The 17,423-nt window shown below is 43.8% G+C and overlaps 1 protein-coding gene and 1 pseudogene across 4 annotated transcripts in view; both read right to left on the reverse strand.

Moving 5' to 3' along the window:
- Nucleotides 1-8,713, reverse strand: part of ZFYVE1 (zinc finger FYVE-type containing 1) — a 46,017-nt gene extending 37,304 nt beyond the window's left edge. Inside the window, exons 1-2 of one of the 3 annotated variants that reach the window (XM_080908323.1) lie at nucleotides 8,580-8,713; nucleotides 6,196-7,031 (exon numbers count right to left, since the gene is read on the reverse strand). In XM_080908323.1, the coding sequence (XP_080764449.1) occupies nucleotides 6,196-6,678 (483 nt within the window). In that variant the 5' untranslated portion in view covers nucleotides 6,679-7,031; nucleotides 8,580-8,713. Of the gene's footprint in view, nucleotides 1-6,195; nucleotides 7,036-7,985; nucleotides 8,203-8,579 lie in introns of those variants that run through there. The other 2 variants (XM_080908321.1, XM_080908322.1) reach the window with 2 other exon arrangements.
- Nucleotides 8,714-11,036: 2,323 nt separating this feature from the next.
- Nucleotides 11,037-11,368, reverse strand: LOC308439909 (SS18-like protein 2; annotated as a pseudogene). The gene has a single exon. The product of its transcript is annotated as an SS18-like protein 2 (transcript).
- Nucleotides 11,369-17,423: the final 6,055 nt, after the last annotated feature.

Consider the following 17,423-nt stretch of genomic DNA (forward strand, 5'->3'; position numbering starts at 1 on the left):
TGCACATGATGGAGTCCTCTGGGGTTTGAAGGAGACTACCTAAAGGCAAGGTCCCAGAAGCTACCAGGACAGAGGACAGAGTAAAGCAGACCCAGGAACCATGACATAAAAACATACACGTGTCAGACCTGCCCAGCCCATCAAGATAAAGACTTTCCATCCAAGAAGAAAACATCTTTATCCATTTTTGAATCCTACTAAAATAAGGTTTCTTTTGGTCAATTTAAAAAAAAAAAAAAAAAAAAAAACAAGTCCCAGTATTTTGAGCAGCACTATTCTGGGACTGTCAACAAGGAAGGCAGCTAAGCAATGTGTTGGGTCTTCCTAAAGGACCAGTCTCAGTGAGGTATCAATGACCAGGCTGAGGGAACGGCAGAAGACTCAGCTTGGGTTCCCAAGTCACAGAGTAGTCTATGGATGCTTGAGACTCAAGGAAAGCCTGACCCACCTGGACACTGTTAGTCCCTCTCCCCAACCACGTCATGAGTCAGCTTAGGAAACTGAGTCCCTGGGCCGGCCTGAGTATCAGTCAGTGGTCAGTCAGCATGAAGATGAAACACAGTTCTGGGTAGTATGCCTCTCCCAGAGGTTAAGAGCAGTTGTTGCTCTTTCAGAGGCACCAGGTTTGGTTGCCAACACCCACATGGCAGCTTACAACTGTCACAACTATCTCTAACTCTACGGGCACCAGACATGCACATGGTACCACACACATACAAACAACGTACTCATAAACAAAATAAAAACATATAAATCTTAGAAAATGAGATAGGGCTGAAGAGATGGCTCAGTAGTTAAGAGCACTGACTGCTCTTCCAGGGATCCTGAGTTCAAATCCTGGCAACCACATGGTGGCTAACAACCATCTGTAATGAAATCTGATGACCTCTTCTGCTGTGTCTGAAGACAGCTACAGTGTACTTATATAATAAATAAATAAATCTTTTTTCAAAAATGAGATAACTGGCCTGAGTGTTAGAAGAAAAAAAAATGAAGAATGACTTTGTTTCTCATCTTTTTCCCCAATTACTAAACATACTAACAAGATGTCCAGCTTCTTGAAGACCCCCAAAATAGGAAAACAGCACCTTCTTCCTCCTGTAAGAACCCCAGTCACTCGAAAGCTTAGTCTCTTAACCTTTGAGACATTTGCTAAGGGTGTTGGTCTGACTTCTGGACATTATAAACAACCTGTTAGTATAAGTCCTTCATAACCAATTGAATAATGGGTCTGTAAATACTGTGCTCTTCTCAACTGGCTCCACTAAGGCTAGAAAACACAATGGGTGGAATCCCAGAAGTCTGCCCATTTCACTAGAAAGGCCACAAAACACAGGAAAGAGAGGATGAACTCCCTGGCAGGACCACTTCTGTGAGCCCAGAAGGGTGTTTGGTTAAGTTCTTTGCCCTACAGCAGCTTTACTCCACTGGAACCTGTTCTGTAGTGAGCCTTTATCTGGCAGATCCATTTCTCAATCACTGCACTGTGGACATTCTGAACCAGATCAACCTTTGGGGTTCTCATCTGTGAAACACAATTTACTCCCCAAGATGTAGCAGGCTGGAGACTGTCCCCAAGTGACATCCAAGTCCTGATCCCAGGAACCTACATAGTGGCAATTTATGTGACAAACAGAACCCTGAGGATGATTCAGTTAAGGGCTTAAAAGTTTAAGGACAGGGCCACAAATCAAGGACCACACATCAACTCTTACAGCTAGACAAAACCAAAAAAAAAAAAAAAAAAAAGTCTCTCTAGTTTCTACAAAGAGCACAGCCTATCACCCACTTTAAGACTTTTGATCTCTGAAATTAGATGGTAATCTGCATAATGATTGGCTAGGGTAATATGAAACTAATACACAGGATTATCACTAGGATTAAATGTCTCATGCAGGCACTAAGAAAAATTCCTAACACCATAGTAGGAGGGGGCTTTTTAAATTTTAGTTATCTAAGTTTTTACTTATAACTCTGTGAGAACAAACAGTACCTAAAGTGAATGAATTCTGTTCCAATCCTCTCTTCCCAACTAATGTTGCTGTGATTGATAAACTATTATTTCCCAGGAATGGTCAATATTTATTACTGAAGGAAAAACAGGGGCCTTCAGCAGCCCAGCTACACACATCACACTGGCAAACAAACACAAAAACAGATGAAGGGCAGGTGTCTCTAGAGCTAGATTTGTCTCATTAGATTTCTTTCTAATCCCTTTTTTAAAAAAGGGAACCATCTTGGCATGGTGGCAAACACCTTTTATCCCAGTACTCAGGAGACACAGGCAGGTGAACCTCTGAGGTCTACAGAGCAAGTTCTAGGACAGTCAAAGTTACAGAGAAACCTTCTGAAAAAAGAAAAAGAAAGATGGACCGTACAACAAGACAGGCATGACCATAGCCTCTGCACTGGGATAAGAAGGTAGTTCAAGGCTAGTCTGAAGTCCACAGTGAGACCCTGCCGCAAACCCTAAGAGGGCGCTGGAGAGGCAACTCAGAGGTTCAGAGTGTGGACCACCTCTGCAGAGAACCAGGGTTGATTCCCAGCACCCACATCAGATGGCTCCAGCTTCCAACAGTCTTCTAGCCTTCTCTGGCACCTGCACACATTTGGCACACATGAACTCAGACAAGCTCATACACACACACATAACTTTTTCATTTAAAAAACAAACATGCCTTCCTCAGAATCACCAAGTATTTAATTAATAATTGCTAGGGAAGGGAAGATACTTTTCTTCAGTGGTATAGCCACTGAATTACCTATGCTCCTGTGAGTACCCCTAAATAACAACACTGGTTCAAAATAAAATTTAAAAAAAAAAAAAACTTTTATTTTATGTACACTGAAGTCCTACCTGCACATAGATCTGTGTGAGTGTCAGATCTCCTGGAACTGGAGTCACAAGACAGCTGGAAGTTGACATGTGGGTGCTGAGAATTAACCGAGGTCCTATGAAGAACAGCCAATGCTCTTAACCTCTGAGCAAATTCTCCAGCCCCATAAAAAAAGCTATCTGAAAGTGATAATACTGGGACTTTTTTTTCTACCCTATTTGGGGATAAAATGTTTGAAGAGAACAAGACAGAGGTGGAGATGATGGGCAGACAGCCTGACTGGGCTAGGGATGTAGTTTTATTGGTCAAGTGTTGACCAAGTACACATGAAGCAAGCCTTAGGGTCAATCCCCAGCACCACATAAGCCAGGCTTGGTGGTACAACCTATAATCCCAGCAGTAAGGAAGTGGAGTCAGTCAAAAAAGATCATAGTTCAAGGCCAAGCCAGGTGTGCTAAGCACACACCTTTGGAGACAGAGGCAAGCTGATCTCTAAGTTCAATGTCAGCCTAATCTATCTACATGGTGATTTGTAGGATAGCCAAGATCTGTGAGACCCTGTCTCAAAAGAAAATTCAAGGTCATCCTTTATTGCAAAGAGTCTAAGGATAGCGTGGGTTACTCTAGACAATGCCTTTAAAGGTCTCCAGAAAGAAAAAAGGATAAAGCAGAGGAAAGAATGAAGATACAGGTATGGTGGCAGGTACCAGGAACCCTAGTACTTACTGGGGGGACAGTAAAGGTGGGAGCAGAGGCCAAGAGGATTCCAAGGGCTTTCAGGTAATAGTCTAGCTTAAACAGCAAGCTGTATGCTCAGTGTGTGACTTTGTCTCCAAAAGTAAAGATCAACCTCTAGCTTTAGCCTGCAAAAAGACACATATAGGTACCACACACACACACACACACACACACACACACAGAGAGAGAGAGAGAGAGAGAGAGAGAGAGAGAGAGAGAGAGAGATTAGGATAAATATTAAGTTAAAATGAGCACATACCTTAAGTAAACACATATTTTTTAAAAGGGGTCTGTCTACACAATATTCATGAAAACTACTGGTTCTTCCCAAATCTTCCTCTCACTTTACAAACCATGAACTGTGACTTTCAGAGGCTGGCAGTATACCAGAACAAACAAGAACTATCCAGATCCAGCTGCTCCATTTATAAAATATTTAGTCCACAATGTTGCCCAATTAGAGCATAATCTATAATGAAGACATTACTGCTGACAAGGGGAGGCAGAATGGGATCTGGGTCATTTGTCCCTAACTCTATTAGTTCCTCGCAAACCAACAAAGGAAGTCTGTTAGCAAGTATCCAGCAACAGGGGAAGTGAACAGGGATCATGACATAATTCATTTCCATCAGCTTAACCACATAGGAAAAGGGAGAGGTAAGAAATACTTAAGTGAATAATTGGGAAATCTCTCTGTTGGTGACTTACATCGGAGTTCCTCCCTCTGGGACTGAGTCATCACCAAATACTAAGTGACTGGGTCACAAAAATACCACAAGGGGCCTGGCAACAACAAACCAGTACAGGACGTGAGGCCCTGTATGGTAAGTCATCCACTCCTGTTTTCTCGGCAGTTCTATGGGACTAGTGAGGCAGGAGAAAGGACTAGTGGAAGCAGAAGGGACTAGTGAGGCAGGAGAAACTTGCTGTGGCTGCACAGCCCATGAGCGCTGGACTATGGCGTGAATTCAACACTGAGGCAGCCGCCCCTTGACAGCCAACTAAAGGGCCTGCCTCAAGATGGCAGAAGCTTATTGTTACCAACAACACTGAGTTCAATCCCCGGGAACCACATGGTGGAAGGTAAGAATCGGCTCTTACAAACTATCCCCCATCACATGTGCAGTGAGACACACATGCATTTTTAAAGCCAATTTAAAACAAACAAACAAACAACAACAAAAACCTAACAGTACATTACCCTACCAGGTCATGGAAGCACAGGCCTTTAATCCCAGTATTTGGGAGGCAGAAGCAGGTGGATTCGTCTACAGATTGGAGTTCTGGGACAGTCAGGACTACATAGAGAAACCCTGTCTCAAAAAAAAAAAAAAAAAAAAAAAAAAAAGTACTCTTTCCACAGTCATTCCTGATGGTCACAGCTTAAGAAACACTTTTTCACATCCATCTCTTGCCACTCTCTCTCCAAGTGAGACAAACCAGAGTCACTCTAGAAGCCTTCCACAAGTCACCATGGTTGGAACAGTCCTCTGAAACTATTGTTTAAATGATATATATATATGTTTATGTAGAGTATAGATTGTGCACATGGTGTTCTTGGAGACCAAGAGACTGTTGGATCCCTTAGCTGGAACTACAGGCCTAATGCGGGTGCTGGAAAATTCGTCTGCAAGAACAACCCACTGCTCTTAACCACTGAGGGATGGTGCCCCACCCAGACTTGATCCTCGCATCCGTAGATGAGGACTCTATGGGAAGTACTGGGGTAAGGTCATCAAAGTGGAGCCCTGTGATGGGAGGGGCGGCTTACTGAGCCAAGAAACTTAAGCAGGATCCTGATACCCCTGCCATAGAATACTCAGAGACTCCCAAACTTTCCACGCTCTAGATCTGTGAGCAAAATAATTTTTTTATTCCTCATAAGTTACCCAGACTCAGATATTTTGCTATATCAACAGATAATGGACTAAGAAGCTTATGTAAATAAATCAAAAGAGGCCATCTGAAAGAATACTGTCTTTGTAAAAGATTTCTTCCCCTTCAATACTAAGGATACACAGTCCCGTATTTATAACATTATTCACGGTTTCCTACATACTCTCCCATATGTTTTAAGCAGTTTTTCCTACCATTAATGACAGTACTGGCAGGCAACACCCTGCAGAGGCTCATTTCATTCCCACAACCACTGTTCCCATTGAACAGATGAGAAAACTGTGGCTTGGAAAGGAAAATGAATTTGGCCCAAGATTATCTAGCTGGCAAATAACTAAATCTTAACTCTGCCGTCCCAGTACCTCAGGAGGTTGAGGTAGAAGGTCATCAGTTCAAGGCCAGCTTGAACTACCCAGCAAGACCCTGTCTCAAAACACTAAAAGGTAACAAGGCATAATGGTTCACATCTACAATCCCAACACTTGGAAAACTGAGGCAGGAGGATTATTATTGTGAATTCCAGGCCAGCTGAGCTACAAAGTAAAACTTCAAAACAAAACCAAAAACAACCTAACTAAATAAATTTGACTGCAGACAACTTAAGGCTTCTGAGGCCCTGGCCTTTTCTGCCTCTAAGGGGCACTGCCTCCTTCCTGTTTTGGAGAGCAAGGTCCCAGCAACAGATGGATATACAGACAGGAGTCCCTAATGGCTGGGGACTTACCTGGATCTCTTCGTTTTCGTCTACCAGGAGGAAGCTCACAACATGCTCTGTCATCTTCCTCCTCTTGGTCTCCTCATCCATCTCCTCCCCCTCAGGGGACTCCTGGACCTTACTGACATGGTACACTGTAACAGGGTGTCTTCTCTTGTTGCCCCCTGAATGAGTCCTCTTCTGGCACTCCAGGCAGAGGTTGATTTTGCAGGTCTGGCACCTCACAGTTGCCCTCTGCCTAACACCTGGCGAATGCCCGTTGGGGCCCTTGCAGGGGTCACAGTAAGGGACATGGCCAGCTTTGAGTCTTATCCGCTCATGGTTTCGAAGACGCTCCTGCCGGTGGAGTTCCTCCTCACAGCGGAGACACTGCAAACTGCAACACTCGTCACATTCGAAAACAGCTTCATCCGTCCCGCTGCAAGCATAACTCTCCTGGCACATGAGCCCTGGATTTAGGCCCTTCTCTGCTAGGGAAGTCTGGGCACTCATACCGTAAGACTCTGGAAACCACCCACCCTGCAACAGTCACTACTGTGCTTTCTCAGGAATGAAGGAAGACAAATGCTCTGAGTCTGAAGGCGGCTAGCGCTTCCACAGGCTTCTGCAAACCTGTCTGGCTAAGGATTTTTACACACAAATGTTCAAATGTTTAATTCTCTGCCTCCCAGTCTCTTGCACCAGCAGCAGTGTCAACTGAGTTTGATGGTTTCATCCTCTGCAAGGTGAAATGTGGTGGAAGCCAACTGGACAGAGTCTCTGCTGCACACTGAGGGCTCTGCTGATGACAGAAGGTGGTGAGGAGCTGTTCGATTTACATGGACCTTAGGCCACTGTTGCAAGGGCTACCTGGAACAGAGAAAGAAAGTTTTACTCATCTGGGGGAAAAAGCAGAAGTGTACCTTAAACTGAGCAAATAAAAAAGAGCACCTAAATGCTAGGCCAAAACTAGAGAGAACCCTCATTCCTGCTTATACAACTTACAGTGGCTTATTCTAGGACTAGAAATGTCATCTCAAAATCCTGGCTAAGGACCTCACTTCTGAAAACAAGTGCCATGCTGGGTATGTCGTACACCTGTAAATCCTCGAACTCTAAAGGCTGAAGCCCGGCTACTACATAAACCACAAAAAACGGCCTACGGGCACCTGCTCATGGGAAGCAGAGGTAGGGGGATCTCTGCGAGTTCCAGGTCAGCCAGGGCTACACAGAGACCCTGTCTCAAAACAAACATGTATAACAACAAAACACTCTAGGCCCAGAGCCTCTTTCTAAAAGATTCTGCAGGTTTGTTGGTAAAATGCTCTGCTTATTTTATCGAATTCTGACTCAAAATCACTGAACAGTTTTTTAGGAGGCTAGCCCTCTGCACTGTTCTTTATATGTGAGAAGTGGAGAAGGTGGTCTGCAAAAAGCTAAAGAAAAACACTGAAACAATAACTTCAGACCTCGCTCAAAGACCTCCACAGACCCAATTATCCTTATAAATGGACTGTTTCAGATCTGGACAAGCAAAGGCCTAGTAAGGTCTCTAAAACTGACAACAATGGTCCCAACTTCATGTCTGAAACCAATAAAACAACTATTGTGCATCCTTTTGTCTCTTCTTTCTACAGAGGAAGAGAGCTGGGAGCAACTGAAGGCACAATTCCTGCACTTAAGCGCACAGTTGAGCCAGGTCCTATAGTGATTCAAAACAACTCACTTGTCACTCAAGCACTTAAATCAAAAACTTGGGGAGGCAGGAAAGGGAGTTTTGTGTCACTTCTACATGCAATTGCACTCCTAATTCTTCCTACCTTTGCCTTCTATTCCAAAAGCACAACCAAGTGTAAAGTCCTCCGTTCAGATATGCACTCCTCCCTTACAGTAACCAATCTATCCATCTGATCTTCAGATAAACAAGGAAGGCAAGGGAGTAACCAGGAGACCTTATTTTCACCTTAACCTCAGACGTGCCCAGTCAGCTCTCAAAAGGGAAACAAAAATCAAAACTTGTCGCTACAGAGAAAAACAGAAAACCAACCTTCAAAAGAACAGCTGACCCGCACCACCACCATTACCACCAAACCAAGCAAACAATATGCCAACTCGAACCGCCCTCCCCACCTCGATGCCTCTCTCCAATCCAGGGTCCCTCACCCCCACCTCGCTCCCGGACACCACCACCACTGCCCAAGGGGTGGCAGCGGAGCCGAAGAACAAAGAAGGCCCCCCAAATCTCACACAAACCCGCACATCCCGGAGCCAAATCCATTGTTTATGTTACCCCACCCCCACCCGAGCCGCACCCGTCCCCCCTTCCTCCCGGGAAGGACTGGAGCCCCGGGACCAGAGCTCGCCTGGGGCTGGGCCGAGGCGCCCCCGCCCTGTCCGCGGCCCGCAGAGCCCACCCGGAGCAGCTCGACGGAGGCAAGGCGGTGTGGGGGTGGCAGACTGCTACGGGACCTGGACTGCTCTAGGGCCCCAGTGGATCCATCCTCAGCTCCATCTCCGCCCCCTCCTCCTCTGCTGCCTCCCAGGCTTCCTCCTTTCTTGTTGTCAGTTGGAATCAGCTGATCAGAGTGAACTTCTCCCTGCTCTGACCAACAGGAAGGCATGAACAGCGCAGCCCAGAGAGGGAGGAGAGGCCAGGGGCGGAGAACGACGGCGGGCGGAGCGGGAAGGGCGCGCGCAGTCTTTTGGGAATTGTAGTTTTGGGCGAGGTTATCCTTCTGTCTCACAGCCCAGAAATACGGACTTCATTTGACTACAATTCCCGATGGAAACATCGCCATTGCGAATACGGCAGACAGCCCGGAAAGCATTTCGGGACTTGGAGTCTCGGCCGGGACTGAGGATTTTGCAGGTTGCAGCTAGTTGTTTAGGACAGTGGCCTGGGAAGAAGTATTGTAAATGAAATAATGATATAATGTTCTATATAACCCAGAAATGGCACGGCACATTATTATTGCACATCTTTCCTTCAGAAATGCTCAAAGTGGAAAAATACCAGTAAACACTGAGAGGATATTACTATGCTTAACCTTAAGGGTGTTTTGTTTTCCCTTCAAAGGTATTCAACAAATTCACTGTTAATTTTGTTCCAGCCTTATTCCTTTTCTGTTTTTTCCCTATATAGGCTTCATAACTTATAATTTTTGAATTGTGCAAGCTGGCTAGAGCTCATATTGCGATAAAATTTAAGATTACAGTACCTGCTAATGTAAATATTATCTGACCTTTTTTAAAACTAGCTTTATATTTGTTTAGTGCTTTCACTTTTTTCTTTTATTTCTTGAGACACAGTGAAAAAAAAAAAAAACACAATGCATGGAAAAGATACTGGTCTGTAATGCTTAGGAAAACTAACTACACAGGTGGATAGGGCAAATTTTGCTGTGTAATTTCTGATGGCTTTGCCAATCTTGACGTATGATTTTTATCTTGATAATGGTTAACCTGAGAGAGAAAACTAAGGTTAAGTTACTTGCCAAGGTACACAGCAAACTATCGACAACACTAGCTAAGACCTCATCTTCTGATTCCAGCAGGACACTTATTTGCCTTCTGATTCAAAGGACATAATTAAATTAATAGTCAAGCCAAATCTGCAAAATAGTGAATGCACAATGTGTATGGATTATATTGCTGAGAAGTATCTCTTCACAACACAGAGCCAAGAGTAAAAAACCTGGGTGGGAAGCTTTTTTTCCTGTACCCTATCAAAAACCAGGATAATAAGAACTAGGCTTTCTATATCACATTAAAAAGTAAATGTTTACTAGAAATAATATGGTGTAGGAAGAAGAGAAGGGATTTTAGAAAAGAAGTTAAGCTAACAAGTTTTGAACAAGCCTGAGGTTGGTTGACATGACAAAGGTTTCATCGCTAGGACTGCCTCTGTGGCTGTGTATAGCTTTGCCAGATTGTTTCATAACTTTACTTATAAAATGAATATATTGGTCTATGTGTGTAACTTGGAAGAGATTGCTTGCCTAGCATACACAAGGTCCTGGGTTTCATCCCCAGCACCACAAAAAATGGGAGTTAATAGATCATAGGAACAAACATTTAGCATTTTAAATTTTAGTTATTATGTGTGTGCATATGGGTACTGGTGCATGCGCACATGAGTCAGGTGCGTGTTTTGGCCAGAGGTCAATCTTCAGCATTATTCCTCAAAAGGGGCTGGAGAGATGACTCATGGCTAAGAGCATGACTGCTTTTCCAGAGGCCCTGAGTTCAATTCCCAGCAACCACATGGTGGCTCACAACCATCTGAAATGAGATCTGATGCCCTCTTCTGGTGTGTCTGAAGACAATGACCATGTACTCACATACATAAAATAAATAAATAAATCTTTGGGGCTAGAGAGATGGTTAAGAGCACTGACTGCTTAATGACTTAATTATACATATAATATTAAAACTTCAAAGTTCCAAGTTTAGCATGTGTAATGTTAAACCTCTACTTAAATTAATGAAGTTCTTGTAAGTTATTAATTTATTCTCGGTAAAAGTTATAAGAATTGGGTATTAATGCCTTTTTTTAAAAAGATTTATTTATTATATATAAGTGCACCATAGCTGTCTTCAGACACACCAGAAGAGGGCATCAGATCCTCATTACAAATGATTGTGAGCCACCATGTGGTTGCTGGGAATTGAACTCAGGACCTCTGGAAGAGCAGTCAGTGCTCTTAACTTCTGAGCCACCTCTTCTCCAGCCCGGGTATTAATGACTTATAAAATAAACTTATTATAGCTAAAGGCTCAAAGTTTTTTTTTTTTTTAACTGCGGAATCTGTTTATTACTAAAATATTTACAATAAGAATATAGTAGAGTCAGTAGCAAGTTTCTTCAGTCTAAAATGCATGGGACTCTTCGCCCATGTTCTAGGCAGCTCTCTATTTCCCATGAGACGGGTTCCACGCAGCCACTCCTCAGTACGGCCTCCTGGAAGACTACTCCACAGCCTTTGTAAGACTGTTTGTGTTGGAGTCTGCGATGGTAGCTAAATAAATGAGATTTCTATGTAAGCTGATACTGGACGCACTCGTTTGCTCGGCCCTTGTTCTGGTACTCCACGATACAGCGGATCAGCTGGTCATTCTCCTCCAGGAGCCGCTGGATAGTCTCCTGGTTGACCTTGGCTTTGCCGCGTAGCCAGTCCGGAGCGAAGATGACGGACATGCTTCAAAAAAAAAAAAAAAAAAAAAAAGCTCGGAATACCGAGCTGGGAGCCCCCGAGTCGCGCGCTGCTGACGCAAGCCTGCGCCTCCCTGCGTGGGGGGAGGCTCAAAGTTTAAAAAAAAAAAAAAAAAAAAGCACTGACTGTTCTTCCAGAGGTTGTGAATCCAATTCCCAGCAACCACATGGTCACTCACAATCATCTATAATAGGATCCAGCGCCCTCTTCTGGTGTGAAGACAGTGACAGCGTACTCACATATATAAAAATAAATCTTTTTTTAAAAAAAAGCTATCCACCTTGTTTTGGTTAGTTTGGCTTGTGGTGTTTGCTTATTTGTTTGAGATCTCTCTTAACCTAGATATTACCAAGAAAGCTAGACTAGCTGGCCAGTGAACTCCAAAGATCCTCCTGTTTCTGTTGCCCAGAATTGGGATTACAAAAGTATGCTACCATCCTGGTATATGAACAGAACCACTAGAATGCATATTTACTAAAATGGAGACTTATTATAGACTGGTATCTTAACTAGGGTTTCTATCGCTGTGTGAAAGATCATGATCAAAAAGCAAGTTTGGGAGGAAAGGGTTCATTTGGCTCACACTTCTACATTGTAGTCTGTCACTAAAAGAAGCCAGAACAAGAACTCAAACAGGACAAGAACCTGGAGAATGCAGAGGCCATGGAGGGGTGCTGCTTACTACCTTGCTCTCCCATGGCTTATTCAACCTGTTTTCTAATAGAACCCAGGACCACTAGCCCAGGCGTGGCACCACCAAGAATGGGTTGGGCCTTCTCCATTAATCACTAAGAAAAATGTCTTACTGCCAGATCTTATACAGGCATTTTCTCAAGTGACACTCTTATGACTAATATGTGACAAGGTGACATTAAACTTAGCAGTACAACTGACTTGTGCAAAATACTCGAGGTAATAAAACAGTGTCTGCTCTTACATTGGAGAGGCTGAGAGCCCAGGAGCTTGCTCAGTCCATGAGGCCAGACACCTCAGTAGTCCTCTCTGGCATTGAAGGCCTGGAGAATTTCTGGAAAAGCCATTGCTCCTCGGTGAGTACTGGAAGCCTAAAGAAACTGAGATCTTTAGGCGAACATGGCAGCAGCAGTGGAAAGAGCAAAATGCCAATGGGGTAGATGAAGTTGCCAGTACAAGGAAGAGAAATAGGGAGAAAGCAGAAATTTCCTGAACTTTCTTTTTACCTGCCACTAGACATTGCTACCCACATTCTGGGTGAGTGTCACACTTCAGTTCAACTGGTCAAGAAACTCCTTCACAGCCCAGCATAGTGGAACTGCAGGCATTCAATCCCAGCACCCAAGAGGCAGAGACAGGCAGATCTCTCTGAGTTCAACGCCGGCCTTGTCTGTTTATGGAGCTTCAGGCTAGCCATAGGTACGCAGACTGTCTCAGAGCAGAGGTGGCAGAAGAGGGAGGCATAAGGACAACCTTCCCTCTCAGGTACAGAACCGGTCAAGTTGACAACTAAGAGTAATCCTCATAGCCAGGATCCTATGTGAATCTAGGGGTTTTAACTTAGGTCACCACTTGCTTGCACAGCAAGCACTGACCCAATCCCCAATTAAATGGTAACCCTAAGAAAATTACTAAAACTATGGGAAATAGCTTCCTCCAGGGAGGACAACTAAAGGTGCAGAAGAAAGTTGTTTTTTGAGGGTATTTTTTTTCTTATTTTCTGTGTATGCATGTGTGCCTGGGCATGTGCATGTGCACAACCACCTGTATGCATGAGCCCACAGATAATCAGAAGAGTGCATGGGATCCCCTGGAACTGGGGTCATGGACGATTGTGAGGCCCATGTTAGTCCTAGGAAGTCAGACCCTCAACAAGAGCCAGGAGTGCTCTTAAAGGCTGAGCCATCTCTCCAACCACAAGAAAGCTGGTGGCATTTTATTTTGTGTGGCTTTTCTATAGAAAAAGAACCCAGAGCTCTTGAATCTTTTCACTGCAGCAACGCAATGTCGTGAATAATGGGGGGGGGGGGGATCTAGTTTTGATTCTTTTATTGGCTACTTGGGTTTATCAGATCTTTTTACATTTTCAGTGGGTTTTGTCCTTTCCCACTCTTTCCCCCCCCCCTTGGTATTTTCATTGGAATGTTGTCTGAGAGCAATACTGAGTCATTGTTCCAGAGAGGATTTACTATTGGGTTTTTGGCCTTTTTTCTCCCTCAGGAAGAAATACTTTAAAGTCACTGTTATTATTTTATTTAATTAAAGGCCATCAGGACGTTTCTGTTTGAGCAGTAAACCCTGGTTTATGGGTCTAGTGACGCACACACACCACAACCTCCCCAGTTCCACAACAATTTTCTTTCTTGTTTGTTGGGTTGGAGTGTCTTTACTCCCCATTCACCTCTGGAAATCTAAGTGTCCAGATTTAGATGTTCTACCAGGTCCTGTGCTTTCCTTCTGTCCCGTTTGCTCTATGACACTCAGAAAAGTCAGGCCAGGAGGCACACATCTTTGATCCCAGCACACAGGAGTAATTAATAATAATAATTAGCTGCAACAAGAAATACAGAAACAATTTGAACTATTTTAGACTTTAAATTTTATGGATATATGTTTGCCTGCGTGCATGTACGCACATCATGTGCTTTTGGATCCCTTGGGACTGAGATTATGGACAGTTGTGTGTTGCTGAATTTGATTAATCTGCTCTAATCTTCCTGGTGTGAGTTTTCACTACCCTGTGGATTCCCAAATGAAAGACTCACGAAGCCGCCTTCTATTTTGATACGCCTTAAATAGCTCAATGTCTGGGCTACTCCCAAACTTCCACGTGGCTAATGTCTCCCCTCCGAAACTCCTGAGTTATTACTTACTAAAATCTATATTCCATCTTTGCTATCCTAGACCCGACAGGGGTGCACTTCCTCCCCAGATCTTATATGTTGGCTGTCTCTGTCCTGCTGCCCCCCCTCTCCTCCCCCCACCCCCACCTCCCTGCTCAGCCCAACTCAGCATGGTAGTTCTGTCCTTCTCTCAGTCCTCTTCCCTGCAAATCCTAAAACCCCACCTTTGTCTCTCTGCCTAGCCATTGGCCACTGGCAACTTTTTACCAACAGGAAAAAAACTGGGGACAGGGACCCTCAGCATCTTGTGCGACTTTGGGAACCCAGACAACATAATGAAAACCTTAGGCCAAATCTACAACAGTTCTAAGTCAGTGTATGGCTGCCAAGTTTCAAACCCAGATACTTTAAAAGAACAAGTGTTCTTAATTACCAAGCCATCTCTCCAGCTCCAGGAAATACAAAACTATTAAAAGAGGGGCTGGAGAGCTGGCTGAACAGTTAAGAACATAAACTGCTCTTCCAACATACCTGGGTTCAATTCCCAGCACCCACATTGCAATTCACAGCTGTCTGTAACAAAGGTCCTGATAACCTCAAACAGCAATACAAATAAGATTTTAAAAAAATTATTTTAAAAAACAACAAAAAGACAGATGCAAATGCACATGTCCCTAGTGCATAAAAGTATACACTGCCTCCTGAGTGTGGGGACACAAATGTGTTCTTGATCTATAACTTTTTTTCAAACACACTAGTTATTAGTTATTTTTTTTGCTGCCGTGATAAAACACTGTTACCGAAAATGATGTATGGAAAAAAAAGTTCCTCTCCCAGAAGGAGAGTCCATATCAGCAGGGAAGGTGTGGTAGCTCAATAGATAGCAGAGATCTTATCTTCAGCCAGATTTGAAATGAAGATTGGCTGTGGGGTGAGGCTACCAACTCCTAAAATTGGCCTTCAGTGATATACTTCCTCCAGCAAGGCCCACTTCCTAAAGGTTCCACAACCTTCCAAACAATGCCACTAACCAGGAACCCAGTGTTCAAATGTGGGAGCCTACAAGGAACATTTGTTTCAAGCTGAAACCCACACACACCCAAAGTTCAAGAGGCTGCATTCAGGTATACAGTGTGAAGTGCTAAGAAATTCTACTGGCTTGGTGAATTTGCCAGATCCCAAAAAACACCGTTTTAGCCTTGCCTTGCAGGTTAGAAAGTTTGGTTTTCCTACCACCTCCAGAAGTGAACTCATCTTTTAAATGCAGGACACACAAGCGAGCTTACCATGCTGGTGATACCATCCCAAAAGTTTCCAGCTATCTCCTATCTATCTTATCTAGTCTAGAATTCTGTGTATGTATGGAACTTGTATGAGTTAACAACATGAATGAGTTAAAGACAAGGTCTTGATATAGCTGAGGATAATCTTAAACTCCTGACCCTCTTGCCTCTACCCCCTAAATACTGGATTACAAATTAGGCATGCGCTACCACGCCCAGTTTCAGACTAGACTCAAAAATCAGTACAGCACATTTCTTCCCATAATAGTTCTATGAGAGAACTGTAGTGGGGACAGTTTGATGAGACGAGAATCAGAACAAGAAGAAAGGAATCAGACCAATGAGCACTTACAAGGAAAGGCTAACTCACATACCCCCCTCACATACCCCACGGCAACAGAATTCTTAATACCTCTAAAGTTACTGTTTCCTTGAAGTTTCTTTGCTGTCTAAGATAAAGCTAATCAATTCACTCTCAGTAATTTAAAAAGAAAGTTAACTTACTGAATGCGTAGTACCGTAATGGGACCAGCCACAGACTCCGTAGGCCTTCACTCAGGGACTCCATGATGGAAATACCATTCAGGCTCCACCTGCCAAAATGAAAACAAGGACCTAATCCATCAGTACCCACACAGTTCTTGGAAAGTCTCAAGCCTAGCTTTTTGTAGCTTCTGTAGTCTCACTTCTAGCTAACTTTTAGTAACTGTTATTAACTGAAGTATGTCAACTCCGAATATGGTTTCTGCACTGAAAAGCTCACCCTGAGAAAGGCTACACTACCACACTGGGGTCCTGAACACCCAGTGACGTCGAAGGCCAACTAATACAGACTACTCGTGGCTTAACCCATGTCCAAACAGTCTTCCTGGTGAGTACTGTCGGGAAGACCGGAGAATGGCTCAAAAACTGGACGCACTCACTGCACTTCCTGTGCTTACCGCTTCACCTCACTGCCAGTTTGGATGTCCCAGCTAAAGCTCATGTTTCCCGTCATGAAATATTAAACAGATAAGACAGACAAAGTGGATTTTTTGGGGGGTGGGAGGGGTTCGAGAAACGGCCTCTCTGTATAACCCTGGCTATCCTGGAACTCACACTGTAGACCAGACTGTCCTCAAACTCAGAGATCTGCCTGTCTCCGCCCCTGAGTGCTGGGATTAATGGCACTCATTACCACTGCCCAGCTGACCAGGTGGAATTTTGAGGAATGATTAATCCACCCATGAATTAGTTAGTGAATTAGGGGGCTGGGGGAGCTAAGTTAGTTGGTAAAGTATACAAGGATACCTAAGTTTGGACCCTAGAACCCACATAAAAACCAGAGCACATCAGGTCCAGAACCCTAGCCCTAGCAGAGAAAAGAGGATCGATAAAATATTGGGTTCAGTGAGTGTAATACAAACAATTTAAGCTTGTCTCCCAACTAGCTTACAAATAATGAGATTCAGACAGTGGCTATTTTATTGGGCTTTGACAATTACTGGGGATCACCCCTAATCTACTCTTCTAACTGCAGACAGGCCTGGCTGCCTCCCCAGTGTGTACCCCAGATACTTGCAGTTTCTCTTGGTTATGTCCTCATGCTTCTTTCCTGTCATGGCAGCTTCTTCCTCCTCTCTCCTTTTTCCTCTTTTCCCCTGGTCTCTCCGATTCCAACCAGATCACTCCAAATTCACCTACCTCTAATCCCTCCAGTAATTGGCTGTAGCCAATTTTATTTAACCAATAGTTTTAAGTTAAGGAAGAAGGTTTGCTACAACAAAAGCTTGTAAAAAAAGGGGGGGGGGAGGGAAGTCACTAGGCTTAGACTTTTCTGGTAAAGATAGGATTTAGCATTTGAATAGATGGTAATAGAGCAAACCTCAAGAGTCCCCTCCCTTCCTCCGCCACCCTTTTTTTTTCTTGTCTAACTGAAAAAGGCTTTTTATAATAATAATAAACAA

This window comes from Micromys minutus (genome assembly GCF_963924665.1).
Source record: "Micromys minutus genome assembly, chromosome: 1".
NCBI classification, from domain to species: Eukaryota; Metazoa; Chordata; class Mammalia; order Rodentia; family Muridae; genus Micromys; species Micromys minutus.